Source organism: Amia ocellicauda, chromosome 17, assembly GCF_036373705.1.
Source record: "Amia ocellicauda isolate fAmiCal2 chromosome 17, fAmiCal2.hap1, whole genome shotgun sequence".
Taxonomy (NCBI): domain Eukaryota; kingdom Metazoa; phylum Chordata; class Actinopteri; order Amiiformes; family Amiidae; genus Amia; species Amia ocellicauda.
Window position 1 is genome coordinate 8,938,420 of NC_089866.1, and position 15,568 is coordinate 8,953,987.

Genomic DNA, 15,568 nt, shown 5'->3' on the forward strand with positions numbered 1-15,568 from the left:
GGGAAGGGCTTCTTCATGGCAGCTATCTGGTATTAATCTGCAGAAATTAGGTGGCATTTAATTTTAAGCATTAGTCTTCAACAATATGCATCTTATGACTTTAATAGTACAGGAAACTGAAGCATGCAAATCAAATCTCTCTCCCTTTTTAATATGATGTTATGGGGAATTTTAATTGGATAATGGTTTTTGTTTTTACCAGGGATACAGTAGTTGTTGGTTTTTAGTGTGTTTTATTGTGTTTTTAATTTGGATTGTTTGGTACATCTGTGTGCTAAATTAAACAGATTTAAAAGTAAAAAAACATCCCTCTCTCTCTCATTCCAGTCTGCTTGCTATTTTTCATTTTTCTTTCCCTTCACATCTCTCCCTCTCCCTGACACAATGTTCCATCCTTCAGCTCAAGAGCTTTTTCTACCCCTTGTTAGAGCACCTTTGGTTGACAGTTCTCTATTTGTAAAACAACAAAACAAATAAATAACCAGCCTACAAATTAACAAAACCGAAAACAGTGCTCTTGGCATGTGGCTCATGTGTGCTATCTTAGAAAGCCTTCCCATATTCAGGCAGACGTTATGGGATTGAAAACCCTGAGTGGAGCGTTAGAGAAAGTTGTTAATCCATCTTTTTCTTTTATTCTTCTTCTAGACTGGAGAGTGTAGCATAGCATACGATCCTTCTTTGCAACCTGATTGCAGTGGGGAATTGTTTCTCCTGCAGGCTTGTTTTCTGAGATACTTTATACAGCAGTTGAGGCAACGCTGAAGCCATAAACTGAGACGGCCCCCCAGAGCAGGCTGGTCTATGAAATCTGCCTCCCTGTAATATTATTACCCTGTCTCTTGGTCCCTAGGTGTACATCCGGATCCTCGATAACGAGTGGAACGTGTACCGCCGCTACACGGATTTCCGAGCCATGCATCAGCGACTGAGGGCTCGCTTCCCACAGGTGGACGCTTTCCACTTCCCGCCGAAGAAAGCCATCGGAAACAAGGTATTGTGGGTAGAGAGTTGGTAGGGGTTGGTCATAACTTAGAAGAATGGGGAGAAATATAGGCACACACACACATATACATGAAAGAACACCATAGATTTGCACCTGACTAATTGGGAGACCTTTTAAAATTGGTTACAAACTGTCCCTTTAATGCACAAACGTTCACAGACAGAACTGTGTATACAATATGGCTCCTATAGCGAGAGCACAGAGTGATGGCATCTCCCTCTGCAGTCTCATTCTCAGGGAGCGCGTTGCCGTAGCCTCGAAGTTCAATCTTTTAGGATGAATGTGTAAGAGAAGCATATATTACGACTGTGGGTAACTCTATCAAAGGCGACTGGGATTTTTCACTTGGGAGAAAAAAGCAGCCCACCGTCCATTCTTCTTCATAACAAACAAACTACTTCACGGAACAATTCCCTGGTAGTTCATTTCCTGTGACAGTTGTAAATGGGAATTATGTCCCCGTATCTAGGAGCTATTAAAAGGTACAAATGCATTCAGTGGTGTCGGTGAGAAAGCGAAATCTCCGCAAACCCCAGAAAGGCCAATAACCGTGCTAATGTGGGGGTCTGCTGGACTGTATTTGAGCCGGTATGGGGCAAGACAAGTTAAGTCGCCAATTTATGAGGATCTGATAATGAACACAACGTGATCCATTTTCATTTTAATGGAGGCAGATGGTGTTTTGTGGCAGAACTGCTAACAGTGGCACATTATTACATTGTAGTGGAAGTTGGCAATCTGTCGCGCTGGGGTATAATGTGGTGTATAATTCACTGGAACGCTGGCAGCTCCATACAGGGTCACTCTCCCACCTTGTCAAGCCTGGCTGTTTTCTTGTTTACCCGATAACTACCCAGAGCAGAAAGTGTGTCCAATTTCAAGAAGATACCAGCAATGTTTTTTTTGAAGGTGGTTGAAATAAGGTTGGGAGCGCAGGGGGCAGGGGGGTGGGGGTTTAGAGGCGAGCGATTGCGGAGGATATTTTACTACGTTGTAAACAACACTGACAAGCCTTACATAGTCATCACTTCTCTGAATGCTCTCCGTCGTGACAGGAAAACAAGCTGGTGAAGAGAAACTTGCCACATTAAACGGACTGGAGGTGCACGCAAGCAAAAGAGCTGTCACCCTGACTCTGCGGTTAACCGTTTAGAGGAGCCGGGTGCAAGGACTGTCAATCCCAATGGACAGTATCTTCAGGGGACTAGAAATCTGTTCTTGGTGCTGGGCAATCAGGGTTAATGGAGGCACTGCTGCTGTATTCTCTGGTATCTCACCAGACTTTGCAGCCTCTCTCCTGGACGCGCTTCTTATTTATGATTATTCAATCCATCTGTGTAATTTTCCCTTTTGTAGGATAATGAAATTATGCACAGCTGTAGTGTGCTGCTAGGCCGGACTGTCTCAATTGAACTGATGTTACCCTGACTATATTTCTTCACTGTTATATGAGTGCGATTGTAGGCCATTAATGCATACGGAAATGACTGATTTTTGCTCTCCTGATGTGTGCTGTTAAAAGTTACCAGCTTTATACCGACTGGTGGGCTAATTGTTGTACTTTTAGTTACTGACTAGTGATGTCTCTGGACCACATACACAGGCACTAAAAATAGCCTTGTCTGCATGCAAAGCCTTCCTGCTTTGTCTTGGACTGTTCATTACACCTATTTTGAGTAACAAGCAACAGTTCTTCTCGACTGTAATGTTTTTTTTTTTAACACCTATTTTTAGCTCATCAAAAAAACATGTGAAGGAGTTAAAAGCTTTTGACAGGTGGGGGGGTGAAGGCAGGCAGTGACGGGTGAAGAAAAGTTTTCTTTTAGCTGAAAAAAATCATGTGCCTTTTCAAGAAGAAAAAAGTGTGCTGACAAAATGAAAAGTGATAACAGGATTATAGCTGAACTTTATCAGAGAAGCTCCACATTTCTGCTTTCACAGCTGCTAAAGGACAGTAACAAACCAACAGGCTTCTAGCTGGTCAACATACTACTTGAGGACCCTAGTGTCGGTAACAGGCACCCTTCCTCTACAGGAAACATTAATCTCTTCTGCTTTCACCACCGGGCAGAGCCTTTTCCTAACTCCTAAATTCAATAAATCCAGCCCTGACCCACAGGTACAAGGGGGTGACTTAAGTTATTCGGTTTCTTGGCCAGCCAGTGACTCATAAAAAAAATATAATAAATAAATAAATAAAATAACAGCTTTTCATTTTTCTGTTCCCCCCACGTTGAACACGGTCATAAAACATCTAAAGATTTAATCTCAACTGCCGCCCTGCCTCAGGCTAACATCGTCTCCAGCTACCTGCCTTTACTGCACCAGTAATGAGAAGAGACGCACAGACAGAGAGACGCAAGCTGGTGTTATGATTGTTATAAATGCCTGAATATCTATTACTGTTTTACCTCTTCCCACCTATCAGCCTCCTGCTCTGTTATCACCAAAAAGGTCCTTCCCAATAGCCTATTACAATGGGGGGGACAAAAAACATGTTAGGATACAATAGTTCCCAGCATACAAAATAACTTTTGGCCTTTTGTTTTCTTGTTGTGTTTCTTTCTCTCTCAACACCATGGTTGTTGAAGCTCACCTCAAACCTGGAGTACCTGTTTGTGTCCCACTTCGGACACTCAGTGTCACATGACCCAGGCAGGGCAAGTGGGGTCTCCCCTGTTGACACAGTAGCAGATTAATATTGTATAATCTGTCTGCACATGGGCGAGCAACTGAGAGAGTGGGGTGGGGAGGAGAGGCAGGGCCTGGGGGATGGGGAGCAGAGAGACACGGGAGTGGGGGTGCGCAGGCGAAGAACAAAGACGGGGAGATTGATGAGCATGGTTGAAGTTTTCAGAAGTGCTGGCAGCAGTTAGACTGTGTCTGGAGCCTCTTCAGCAGCACCTGATTATTCCTAACCTTTCATGAAAAGCCTCAGTTCTCAAAATCCCTCTACTTTGCATTTAAAAGGAAAAAAAAATCCTTTCCAGTCCCTATACCCCCCCACACCACAACACATTTTTTATTTCTTATCTCATTCGCCGATGGCATTCAAGTTGCAGCTCAACGCTTTGTGTTGTAGGAGGCAGAATGCATAACACTTCCTTCCGCAGGCCGCTCCAGCGAGTACCGCGCTCCCACTTAGTTTGGGCACAAGTGTTGAGGGCAAGGGAGGGAGCTCGTTTAGCTGGTTTCTGAGGGAGGGTGGAAACTTAGCGAGCGGCGCTAATAAGCTGTGAACGGGGGGTAACTACATCAGAAAGTGCCTCTTTTGTGAAATGAACCATTTTTCAAGAATCCATCGGGTCTGTGCGTTGAATTGTGTCTTATATAAAGGCTCCTGGCTGTGCAGCTTTTGGGGTGTTAAAACTTAAATACCATGTGAATCAGTGCTGTGATCTGCACTCGATGCAGCCATCTGATACTGAGCATTTATGTGGCTTCCATCACATTCAAATAAGCAGTCAACATGAGCAGCCATGTAAAAAAATGAAAAAGAAAGCCATTTCACACTATTGAATGTTATTGGTTTTAAAGCTCCACTCTGTTGGAGGGGTATCCTGGAGGGAAAAGAAAGGCATTAATCGTTCATTTAAAGGAATTGTGCTTTTTTGCGGCATGCGTCCAACACGTAATGGACATGCTGTCCCTCCTGTGGTGTTAATAGCTCAGAACCTGGATGGCAGTTTGATTTAAAGTTTTATGATTTTGGTCCACAGGGACGAGTCTGTTACAGAGCAGACTGAGCCAACTTCTACAAACTGCAGAATCTTGTGCAAATATAATGGATGCACACAGAATTTATTTATACATATATATTTCAACAGAATTCAATGTCTTTTGCTGCAGGTTTAATCATAAGGTAAGGAGCATTAATTATGTACCGCAGAGTGTTGGTTTATGTATCAGAGTCTGCAGGAATAAAGCTATGAAACAGTTCAAACAGCTCTGCACAGGGACAATGTTGGCAGCTCTGTGGGTTAGTGGGTTAGTACTCACTTGGTATGGTCTGTTGGTTTAGTTTGTGCACTGTGTGCTCATGCTATTGTTCAAGTGGTGTTCCCACCATCTCACACATATTTCTCCCACTGTCAGCCTCTTCCCCACTCCAGGTTTATTTTAGTGAGGTAGATGACTAAAATAATGGCACTGTAGAAGTTTAGTTGTAACTCTGACATGCGAAAGCGATTGAACGCGAATGCCCGAAGGGCAACATTAAAACAAGAAAGCAGGGAAAGAAAGAAAAGGTTTCTTTAAAGTAGAAAAACAAACGGCATGGGAGATTTGATGGAAAAGGATTTTGTTGGTAATCACTTGGTCCGCTGGGATTAGCTGTCATGTCGTTTTTAATCCCGTCATTGTTTTTCTGTAATTCGCTTTTTCAACGCTTGTAAGAAACATTTTGTCGATTTGGGGCTTATTTTGTTTTCCCCTGGGCTAAGTTCGGCACACTTACTAAAAGCTTTTCCTATTTATTCTTCCCTCTCTATTTTTCCCCACCTTATAATAACATTACCATATTTCTCTGTCTATTTCTGCTTCGAGAACCACTTTTTAAGGGTCCCCCTGCTGCTTTTTCACCACACCAAGTCTATATATTCATTCCACTGATCATTGCGGCAGTGGGTTGACTGCAGCTGAGAACATCATTAGGTACATATAAGTATGTCAGACGTATAATAATGGCTATTCCATGTATAATGTCTGTCAAGGGTTCCTGAGCTGCAGAGTAAATGAATAGTCACTGTCAGTATCATAGACTGTGCCATCTTGGTGAGGTCCTGACTATTCACTCTCATTAAACATGACACTGTTCAGAAGACTAGGGGTTGTAACTTCTGCACCCAGTCTAAATTCTAGTGCAAGCCTTCTCTTGTTTCTTTACCCGTATTTGGTTCAGTAATTCCTCACTTCCCCTATTTATGTACTCTGCATTGAACTACCCAGTGGGGTTAGTCTTGGGTTAGGAGCTCCTGCAATATAGTTAAGGTGGTGCTGGGAGGGGACTAGGGTTGCACCTTCCACACAAAACTGGAGTTTTAAATTAGGTAGTAAGGAGATCCTAACGGATATAATTTCATGATTTTTAAAACTTTTTAAATGTTAATGAATTATTTATTCTGCATTGAAGCTTTCATCGGTCAAGAACCATAAGGTTATATTGAGAAGTAATGTGTTTAATTACCAGCAGGCTTAACGGGGGTGTACAAGGAGCAAAATTACTGTGAAGCTTATTGTTCAGATAATGGCCGAGGCTAGCAAATTGTATCTGGCTGCAAAGACCATAAATTGTAATTGAATCAATGCTGGTATAATCCTGCTATCACATTTCACACCGTAACTTCCTCAAACCACAATATCAAGTCTGAGTTTCTATCAGTGTGTTACCCCTGCAGCAGGCGGCCACTTGTGTTTGCGAAGGACCTGTCTGCTGAAGGCAACGTCATATCACTATGCTGACATTCGCTCTGACAGCTCATAAACAGCTGATTAGTCAAGGGCTCACCCAGCAAATACAATAACAATCCAAAAAAACCTCTTGTCAAATCTGGAGTGACTGCTGGGTAGAGCGGGCTGAAGACAGAGCATGATGACATTAAAGCAAGCAAAGTTTGAGACGACCACCACTGGGTTTAACTCGCAATTTATTTATAACACTTTATAATTTTGTGTGTGTTTATAAATACACTTACTATTACAGTCATTGTCTTTGACAGTGTTTTGAACAGGTTTATAGATTCCAAAGAGCATGTTTCAAAAGATTGCTTTAAACAAATGAGGAGAAAGTATTGGGCCTAAAATAGTCAAAAACTGCTGCAGGCATTAAAACGCTGCCTGTTAAGGACATTGTAAGGAACTGGATTTTATTTGCATCTATGCTGTAAGTATAACATTCTTCTCAAAATGTGTTGCATAGAAGCGTCTAGAAGTCTTAGTCAAAAGCTTATGTAACTGACTTAATGTTGTCTATTGTTTGTCATTTGGAATGTTAATGTAAATGCAGATTGTGCAGATGCAGATTTCTTTTGTTTGTTTTGACAGCTATTCACATTTATTGTATATTTTTTTGTCTCTACTTGAAATTCTTTTTTTTTTTTTTTTTTTTTTTTTTTTTTATAAATCCCCCTCCTTTACCACCTCCCCCAGGCTGCCTGTGCCAGTGTATGGGGTTCTGGGGCTCGGCTTGAAATCATGTTTTCCAAAGTACAGTGTCTCTGAGTGTCCGTGAGGCTGAAGTTGAAGTAGTGTGTGTGGTGTTAGGCCTGGTCTGCGTGAGGATGCCCTGGCGTGGTCGGTCAGCAGGGCCCCAGTGAGGTGCTAGTGAGGAGATGATAACAGGGCACTTCTCTGTTTTGCTCCAGTAAACCCTGGCACTCTCCCAGCTGTTCCTGGAGAGCACTGATAGGATTAGTATGGATCTGGATTGCCTAACACTTGGCCTCTGTGTGGAGCACAAACAGGAAAGTGCAGGCCTGGTACTGCAGGGAGGCAGTCGGTTCCCTTTCCAAGAGAGTTGGGCTGGGTGGCAGGGTGCTAAGTGGTTTGAGTGCAGGGCTGCAGTGTGTTCAGTGACTTGGTGTTGGAGGTCTGGCCTGTGTTGTGTTCAGTACCTTTTGTATTACAGTGGAGTAGCTGTAGATAGTGAAATTTCTAGGGTTTCTAAAACTGGAGCTTCACTGTCACTGTCTGCAAAGTAAGATTTCCTCTATTGTCTTGCAAACTCAGCCAGCATTTGGCTTTTGTCTGCTACTATTACGTTTGCTATTCATGTCTTGTGCATCCAGGAGACTTTGTTCCCATCTGACAGAATAGGTCAAGTGTCCCTGGTTCACTTGTCATGATTACTAGGTGACTTTGCTCATTCCACTGATGGATGGACTCTGCCCAGGGTAAGTGTATAGCTATGTACCTGCATGTTGCAGTAGATAGAGCACTAAAGTTAATATCTACAACTGATCCTTTGTCTTTTATTTAGTGAACTGAAGTCAGTTTTTTTGTTTTGTTTGTTTTTTTCTTCTCCACCCTGGTTTCATTCTACAGGTTTCCTATATGCTTATATTAAGTTACAGGCAATATGACCAAAGATGACAACAGCATCCCCTGAAAATGTAGCTGTCTCCTTTGTACACTCTGAAGACTTTACACATTGACACAAGCTGAATTCTAGGCCACTGAAGTACGTTTCGGAAAGCACCTATAGGGACGTCCACAGCTCTACCCAAACCCAGGCCTAGACCTTGGCACTCTGGGTCAGATGCTGTTCTGGGTGCTCTAGGAGAATATTTATTTTTTTCACAATGATAAATTCATAAGTAAATCTATTGTTGGGCATTTTAGGATAATATGTTGTGTTGTTTTGCATTGTTGCTTTTTTCCCCTTAGGCTAATGACTGCATATATCTCAATTTCTGCTGAACAGTTTGTGATTTATATGGTTTCCGTTTTGCAGTTGCATATATAAATAATGCCTGTTAAAATCCTGTCACTTCAAATGTTTTTTCAAGGGACAGTTTCTTTGCAGTTATGGGATTTATAATACGCTTGTATTAAAAGACGCTTCTGTTCAAATGTTTGTGATTCATTTATATGGTTTCAGTTTTGTTGTCACTTTTATAGACTAATACTATAAACCTGTCAATTGAAATGCATGTACCTAAAGTTTTTTTTTCTGCATATAAACCTTTCACTTTAATTTCTAAACGACTCTTCTCCCAAACCTGTCATTTGCATTTGCATTGTTTTTATTTATAAACCTACATTAATTGATGTACTATATTGTGATTGTGCCGATTATTTTATTTGACACACCAGGCTCATATCCAGTTGTTTGTTCTTTGATTACAAATTTGCAATGCTGTAAACAGGTGTGGTTGTTCACATCTGTTGTTCTGGTGATGTGCCTAACTAATGAATTTATTTTTGCAAGAATGCAAACTGTGAGGATGCATTGAACCACAATCCAGTTGAAACATGAAGTAGAACACAGAAAAGTGAAAGGTACTAACTATAAGGGTGGGAACAGTAAAAATTACAAAAAAAAAAAAAAACAATGATTAGAAAAAGCCTAAATGAAAGCCAGAAATCCTCCAGATGTCTGTTGTCATCATCAACAACAGTGCCATCAACATTCAAATATAGGCAGCAAAGAAAATAAAAAAATATATATATGTAAATATGTGGGAGCCAAGTATGTTTAATATACTTAAATATCTTTTGCAGTGAATAAATAGCTCAAATGTGCAAATGAACACAAGACAGATGAAACTCTTCCTCAGTATATTCAGCACCCTAGGCTGAGTCTACGAACTTAATAGGAAGTTACTAAAATAATACTAATAATAAAAACAGAAGAAAAAAAATACAAAGAGATGAGGCCTCACTTAAGAAGAAGGCAAGTTCTGCCTCAGGCGAAATAAAATGCTTTCGAATGGCTTTCTTTTAAAGGCCGTGAGTTTCTTTTGACAGCCTTATTGAACACTGTTTTTTTGCACCTTGGTGCGTCTTCAAAGTAAAGATCTCTGACATTCACCCCTGGTCCTCACGGTGGATTGTTCTCAGATTGTACAGTGTGGATCGGCTCTGTTCTCAGTGAGGGCCTCTACTTGCTAAATATCCGAGTCTGAGTCTGCTCTGACAGCATTGGTATCTCAGTGGGTGGTCGCCTTTTATGACAAATCACTTATTTCTTATTATTTATTTCTTAGCAGGAATAAATACAAATTGAAACATTCTAGCATTTACTTAAGAGTGGAAGGGAGTGTTTTGAGAAATCGATAACGTTTTGCACCTGCCATTATGAATGGTGTCCATTCATCCTTGGAGATCGAAGGTTTTATTGTAACTGGAGTTGCACTTTTTAACGTGGATGAAATACAGAAATTAAACCACATGTTACTCAGCTCAAATAAAATATATTTCTATTCAATTCAAGTTAGGGGGAATATGAACATGAATATTAGTCTTTGTTTGGTATGTTTTAAATCTTGCTTTAGCTACTCACATGTCGACGCTAAGAGGTGTTAATGGGGAATTGATTGTATGTGGTCTCTGTAGAATTGAATGTTCTTGTAGTCAAGCCAAAGGACTGAAATGCTTAGCAGTGATTAAAGAAGCATCCTGCTCACAAGGCTGGGGTGGCCCAGGTGATTTTAAAACAGTCTTGGTTTCTTCATTGCTAATTGTACATGTTCCCCATTTCTCATTTCAAAATCTGTGCCGTGGCGAATCTCTGTGCTTAATTCCCTCCCCGAGCCCTCTGTGGAGAAGCAGTCATGTAATCCTTGCTGCTTCATTTGTACTTTTTGACATTTTCCCCAATGGCCAGCACCTCTTTCGAGAGGCATGAATCAGGGAGCAAAGCGACCCCTGTTTCAATGAGCCCACGGTGTCACCGAGTTCTAATTAACGTCACTTTGCATTCCAGCAGGGTTTTTTTGTTTTTTTTTCTAGTCCTGGTGTTTTTGAGAGGAGAGAGGGGGGCAAAAAAAAAAACTTGTTTCTCCACGCTCTGTGTTTTCATAACCGTACCTTGCCAGCAGTATGTATGTGGTAAATAATTGATCGCTTCGGCTTGTTGCCTTGTATACAAGATAGTGTTGCGGCGGCTCCTGCTAGCTCGCGCATACATAATGCACAGTCGGCCATATGGCTGGCAGATTGCAGGACTTTAAACATGCTCACTTCTCAAGCCTGGCTTTTGTTGACTATGTAAAACAGATAGCTTTGTTCATGTTCGGATGATTGGGCCTTTCACTTATTGCAGGGTGCATGTACCAGCTTTTCAGATTCTGTGCAGTTGAGCCCCTTAGCATCATTTTCTAAAATGGGATTGTGAGGATACATGTGTTCAGATGCAAAATAAATGCCTTTTTACACAGTTTATTTAATACTCATACTTTATTTTCTACTGTGTTTCCCGATCTTTAGGTTGTTGGAGAGTCCACATGTATTTGGATATGTCTTTATCTTTTGCAATATATGTGTCTCTGAGTCCTTCTGTGTGTGTGGGAGACTTGGTGTGTGCCTGTGCATCTGTGTAATGCCCAGTGTTAGCCTGCGCCTCAGAGTCAGAAAGGTTAATAACTCTGGCATTGGGAGAGCAGGGGCTTCAGCCTGTGAAATAGACTTGTTAGTGGCAATGAGGAGGGGAGAGGAAGGTAATTCAATCTCATGCTGAGTTTAAAAGAAACCCTATTACTGTAGCCTGGCCGCTGGCTCTGGGGAATCATTCACACCCATCTTGGCTCCTCAGCAGCAGGATTTTTGAAGACTTCTGCTACACAGGAAATCTGAGACACTTTTCCTGTGTTTAGACATACATGCATGAATAAATAAATACCCATGCATAATTATATACACTCACCTAAAGGATTATTAGGAACACCTGTTCAATTTCTCATTAATGCAATTATCTAACCAATCAATCACATGGCAGTTGCTTCAATGCATTTAGGGGTGTGGTCCTGGTCAAGACAATCTCCTGAACTCCAAACTGAATGTCTGAATGGGAAAGAAAGGTGATTTAAGCAATTTTGAGCGTGGCATGGTTGTTGGTGCCAGACGGGCCGGTCTGAGTATTTCACAATCTGCTCAGTTACTGGGATTTTTACGCACAACCATTTCTAGGGTTTACAAAGAATGGTGTGAAAAGGGAAAAACATCCAGTATGCGGCAGTCCTGTGGGCGAAAATGCCTTGTTGATGCTAGAGGTCAGAGGAGAATGGGCCGACTGATTCAAGCTGATAGAAGAGCAACTTTGACTGAAATAACCACTCGTTACAACCGAGGTATGCAGCAAAGCATTTGTGAAGCCACAACACTTACAACCTTGAGGCGGATGGGCTACAACAGCAGAAGACCCCACCGGGTACCACTCATCTCCACTACAAATAGGAAAAAGAGGCTACAATTTGCACAAGCTCACCAAAATTGGACAGTTGAAGACTGGAAAAATGTTGCCTGGTCTGATGAGTCTCGATTTCTGTTGAGACATTCAGATGGTAGAGTCAGAATTTGGCGTAAACAGAATGAGAACATGGATCCATCATGCCTTGTTACCACTGTGCAGGCTGGTGGTGGTGGTGTAATGGTGTGGGGGATGTTTTCTTGGCACACTTTAGGCCCCTTAGTGCCAATTGGGCATCGTTTAAATGCCACGGCCTACCTGAGCATTGTTTCTGACCATGTCCATCCCTTTATGACCACCATGTACCCATCCTCTGATGGCTACTTCCAGCAGGATAATGCACCATGTCACAAAGGTCGAATCATTTCAAATTGGTTTCTTGAAAATGACAATGAGTTCACTGTACTAAACTGGTCCCCACAGTCACCAGATCTCAACCCAATAGAGCATCTTTGGGATGTGGTGGAACGGGAGCTTCGTGCCCTGGATGTGCATCCCACAAATCTCCATCAACTGCAAGATGCTATCCTATCAATATGGGCCAACATTTCTAAAGAATGCTTTCAGCACGTTGTTGAATCAATGCCACGTAGAATTAAGGCAGTTCTGAAGGCGAAAGGGGGTCAAACACAGTATTAGTATGGTGTTCCTAATAATCCTTTAGGTGAATGTATATACACACACTCGTATATAATTATATAAACACAAAATATGCATACATGATTACATCACAGTAATGCTTGGCTTTGTATTGATATGTATATTTTCAAATCCTGTATAATTTTAGATATTATATGCTTGTTTACTTCTTATTAAGCTGCTTTCAGTTTTTCATACATACTTACTACACTTTCCTTCTTTGTTAGCTATACATTTCACCTAATGTCTTCACTTGTCTACTCTCAGACTGCATATGAAGGTGTAACTGCATTGTAAATGTGTTTATTTGCCTTATGAACTGCACAATACACACTATGTGGGGAAATGTTTTCTTCTCTAGTAAGGGGAGCGGGTAAGTTCACTTCAGGGTGGGTTTCACCTCGTAAGAAGAATAGATTTTGTTTTTGTTATTCGTCACCTTTCTGTCCATTTAGTTTTTAGCTTATTCGGAAAGAGTTGAACCAGCTGTTCTTCCAAAGAGAGGGAAGGAAGGAGAGGGGCAACAACTAGAGAAGGCAAAAAGGGACTGGTGGATGGTGGTGGGTGGGGGGAGGATAAGTGAAGTGGGGCAGTGGTACTGAGAGCTGTGCTAAGAACAAGACAGGGATGAAGAGCAGGTGAGAAGTGGCTGCAAATAAATTTTGTGTGCAACATTTATATATATTTTTGATTGAGCGTGAAGGTACATTTTAGTGCTGTTGTCCGCAAGTTTAATTTACACCTTCTGAGGGCACGCTCATGTGCTTGTTTCAGGAAGGAGACAGAAATAGAAGAGGTTGACATTGTAATGATGGGCTGTGAATTGCAGTGATAAAATAGCACTTGGCAGAGACAATTTGCATTTACTGCACTTGCCCAATGTCTGAGCGATTGCTATTCTGGTTCCCTGTTGATGCTCATTAAGGTGTGGACTGAGATTAATGCTGAGACCCAGTAAGCAGGAACGGGAACGGAAACCGAGTCTAATTACAAATATTGCCACATCCGTCTTCATCTCCTTTCACTAATCGAGAGGTGAAATATGAAAAATCTGTAATATGGCTTAGACTTCACTTCAGGTTATAGTCATGGAACAATTATTACAAAATTTATTTTTCATCAAGGGGATTTTATTGTGTGTATGACATGTATACAAAACATATATTTTGCAGGAGCACATTTTGATGTTATCAGAAGAAGGAAAGTGGCTTCAGACTTTACTGGTTGTCGACTCCTTATGAGACCAGAAGTGTACAAAAGATCAATTTTAAGCACTTTAAAAAAAAAAAAAAAAAAAAAAAATCTCTCTCTCTATATGAACAGAAAACTCTTAATGGAATAGATAAAATTCTCTATTCCCCTCTTATTTGTCCAAGTTTATCTATCTATCTATCTATCTATCTATCTATTTATCTATCTATCTATCCATCTATCCATCCATCCATCTACTTAAACAAGTAAAGGTCAGTTCAGTTATTCTAAAAGGCCCATGTTCTGTTCTGTCTCATGTGTTTCAGTGTCTGTACACATTTCTTTGCTGTACTTCATGGGACTTTTGAACAGCCCACTCTGTGACTGAGTTTTGCAGACTAGTCCTTTATTGCTCATTATGGGAGAGGCACAAGTGTCAGGCGGTGGGGATGGAAGACCGGAGTGAGCATGGTGGCGATTAGACGGCAGGTCTGCCTCACTTCTTCCCGCACAGCTGCAGAAATTGGAAAGGGAAAATGTTATGTAACCTTTCAGAGCCGGGCTACTGGGTGTTAATGATTTCCACTTAGCTGTAGAGAGATACAAGCACTGTGTCAGCAGGGACAGACAGTTAGAGGAAAAACAGCAAAATCTACAACTAGGATAATGAAAAGGAAGAGACAGACATGGCCACAAAAGACATGGCAGCTAATACCCCTTACATACGACAACACAGACTAAAGGAGTTAATAGGTTGTGTAAGAAGCCAGGCAGTAGAGAACAAAGGCATGGAGCAAGAAAAAGACAAGTTACTTTTTTCTTCTTTCTGATTCAGGAGCTGTGCGCCTCTCACAAGTTCAACAGTCCAAATTTAAGAGTGAGCCGCAGTGTTCTGCGGCTGATGAATAGTCTTTAAATGTGTGAATTTATTATTTATACAGTGAACCTCTTTCTGGAGACAGTGGTGAAATTCACCTATCCTTCATTTAAATGGAAAGTGTGATGTGCTCTGAATAAAAAGGTCCAAAGAAGGACTGAAGACCTTTAAAGGAGCGAAGTCCCCTTTAGATAAATCTTTGTTAAAACATAGCTCACAGCTTAGAGGAAACAAATACATTGATAACAAACCCATGACTCCAATGCCAGGTCAGCAGATGGAATCAACACGGGCAGTTGGCGTGTTCTGTGAAAGATTGTTTACTCTCATATATAAACATGTATATATATTTTAATCAGTGTTAAAATATGCCAGTGCTTCATGGTCGGGAGTGAGGTTTGTCAGTACTCCAAAACAATGGAAAGCCATTCATGTAGTTGAAGTGCTGTTTATTTAGTAGACCGCACTGCCGAGGTGTGTTCATTGCAAAGAAAACTTGATCCAGAGTCCTTCTGCCAATATTGGGATGTTACATCACCAGCCTTTTTATCCTCTGACCTTCATGGGGGGCTGTTGGTATTCCTGATTGTGTGATCATTCTTATTTTACCTTTGCTGGAAGGCTTTTCCTTCTCCTGCCTTGACTTCAGACCCCAGAAAAGCAGCAAGAGAGAGTTTGAATGAATTCAGGTCTGTTATCTCCATCCTCATCCCGCTGGCACTGGAGGGTTGTAAATGACCCACTAATATCTTAATTTCAGAGAGACGTCTGAAGGTCAGATATTTTAGCATTTGATCCTCATCCCTTGAGTGGTTCTGTCTTGTTGAACCAATTGTCACCCGTCATTTCTCAAAGCTGAGGGTTGGCTGACTGCCTAGAGTGCACTTGGAGGCAGGGGGGACTTGATGGGTGGGGGGGGGGGGAGAAGAAAGGGATGAAAAAAATAAGG

At 41.4% G+C, this 15,568-nt stretch overlaps 1 protein-coding gene across 1 annotated transcript in view; it reads left to right on the forward strand.

Annotated features, from left to right (window-relative positions):
• Window positions 1–15,568, forward strand: part of snx29 (sorting nexin 29) — a 130,309-nt gene that overhangs the window by 99,986 nt on the left and 14,755 nt on the right. Inside the window, exon 19 of the mRNA XM_066689157.1 lies at window positions 854–994. Coding sequence (XP_066545254.1) covers window positions 854–994 — 141 coding nt within the window. The remainder of the gene's footprint in view (window positions 1–853; window positions 995–15,568) is intronic.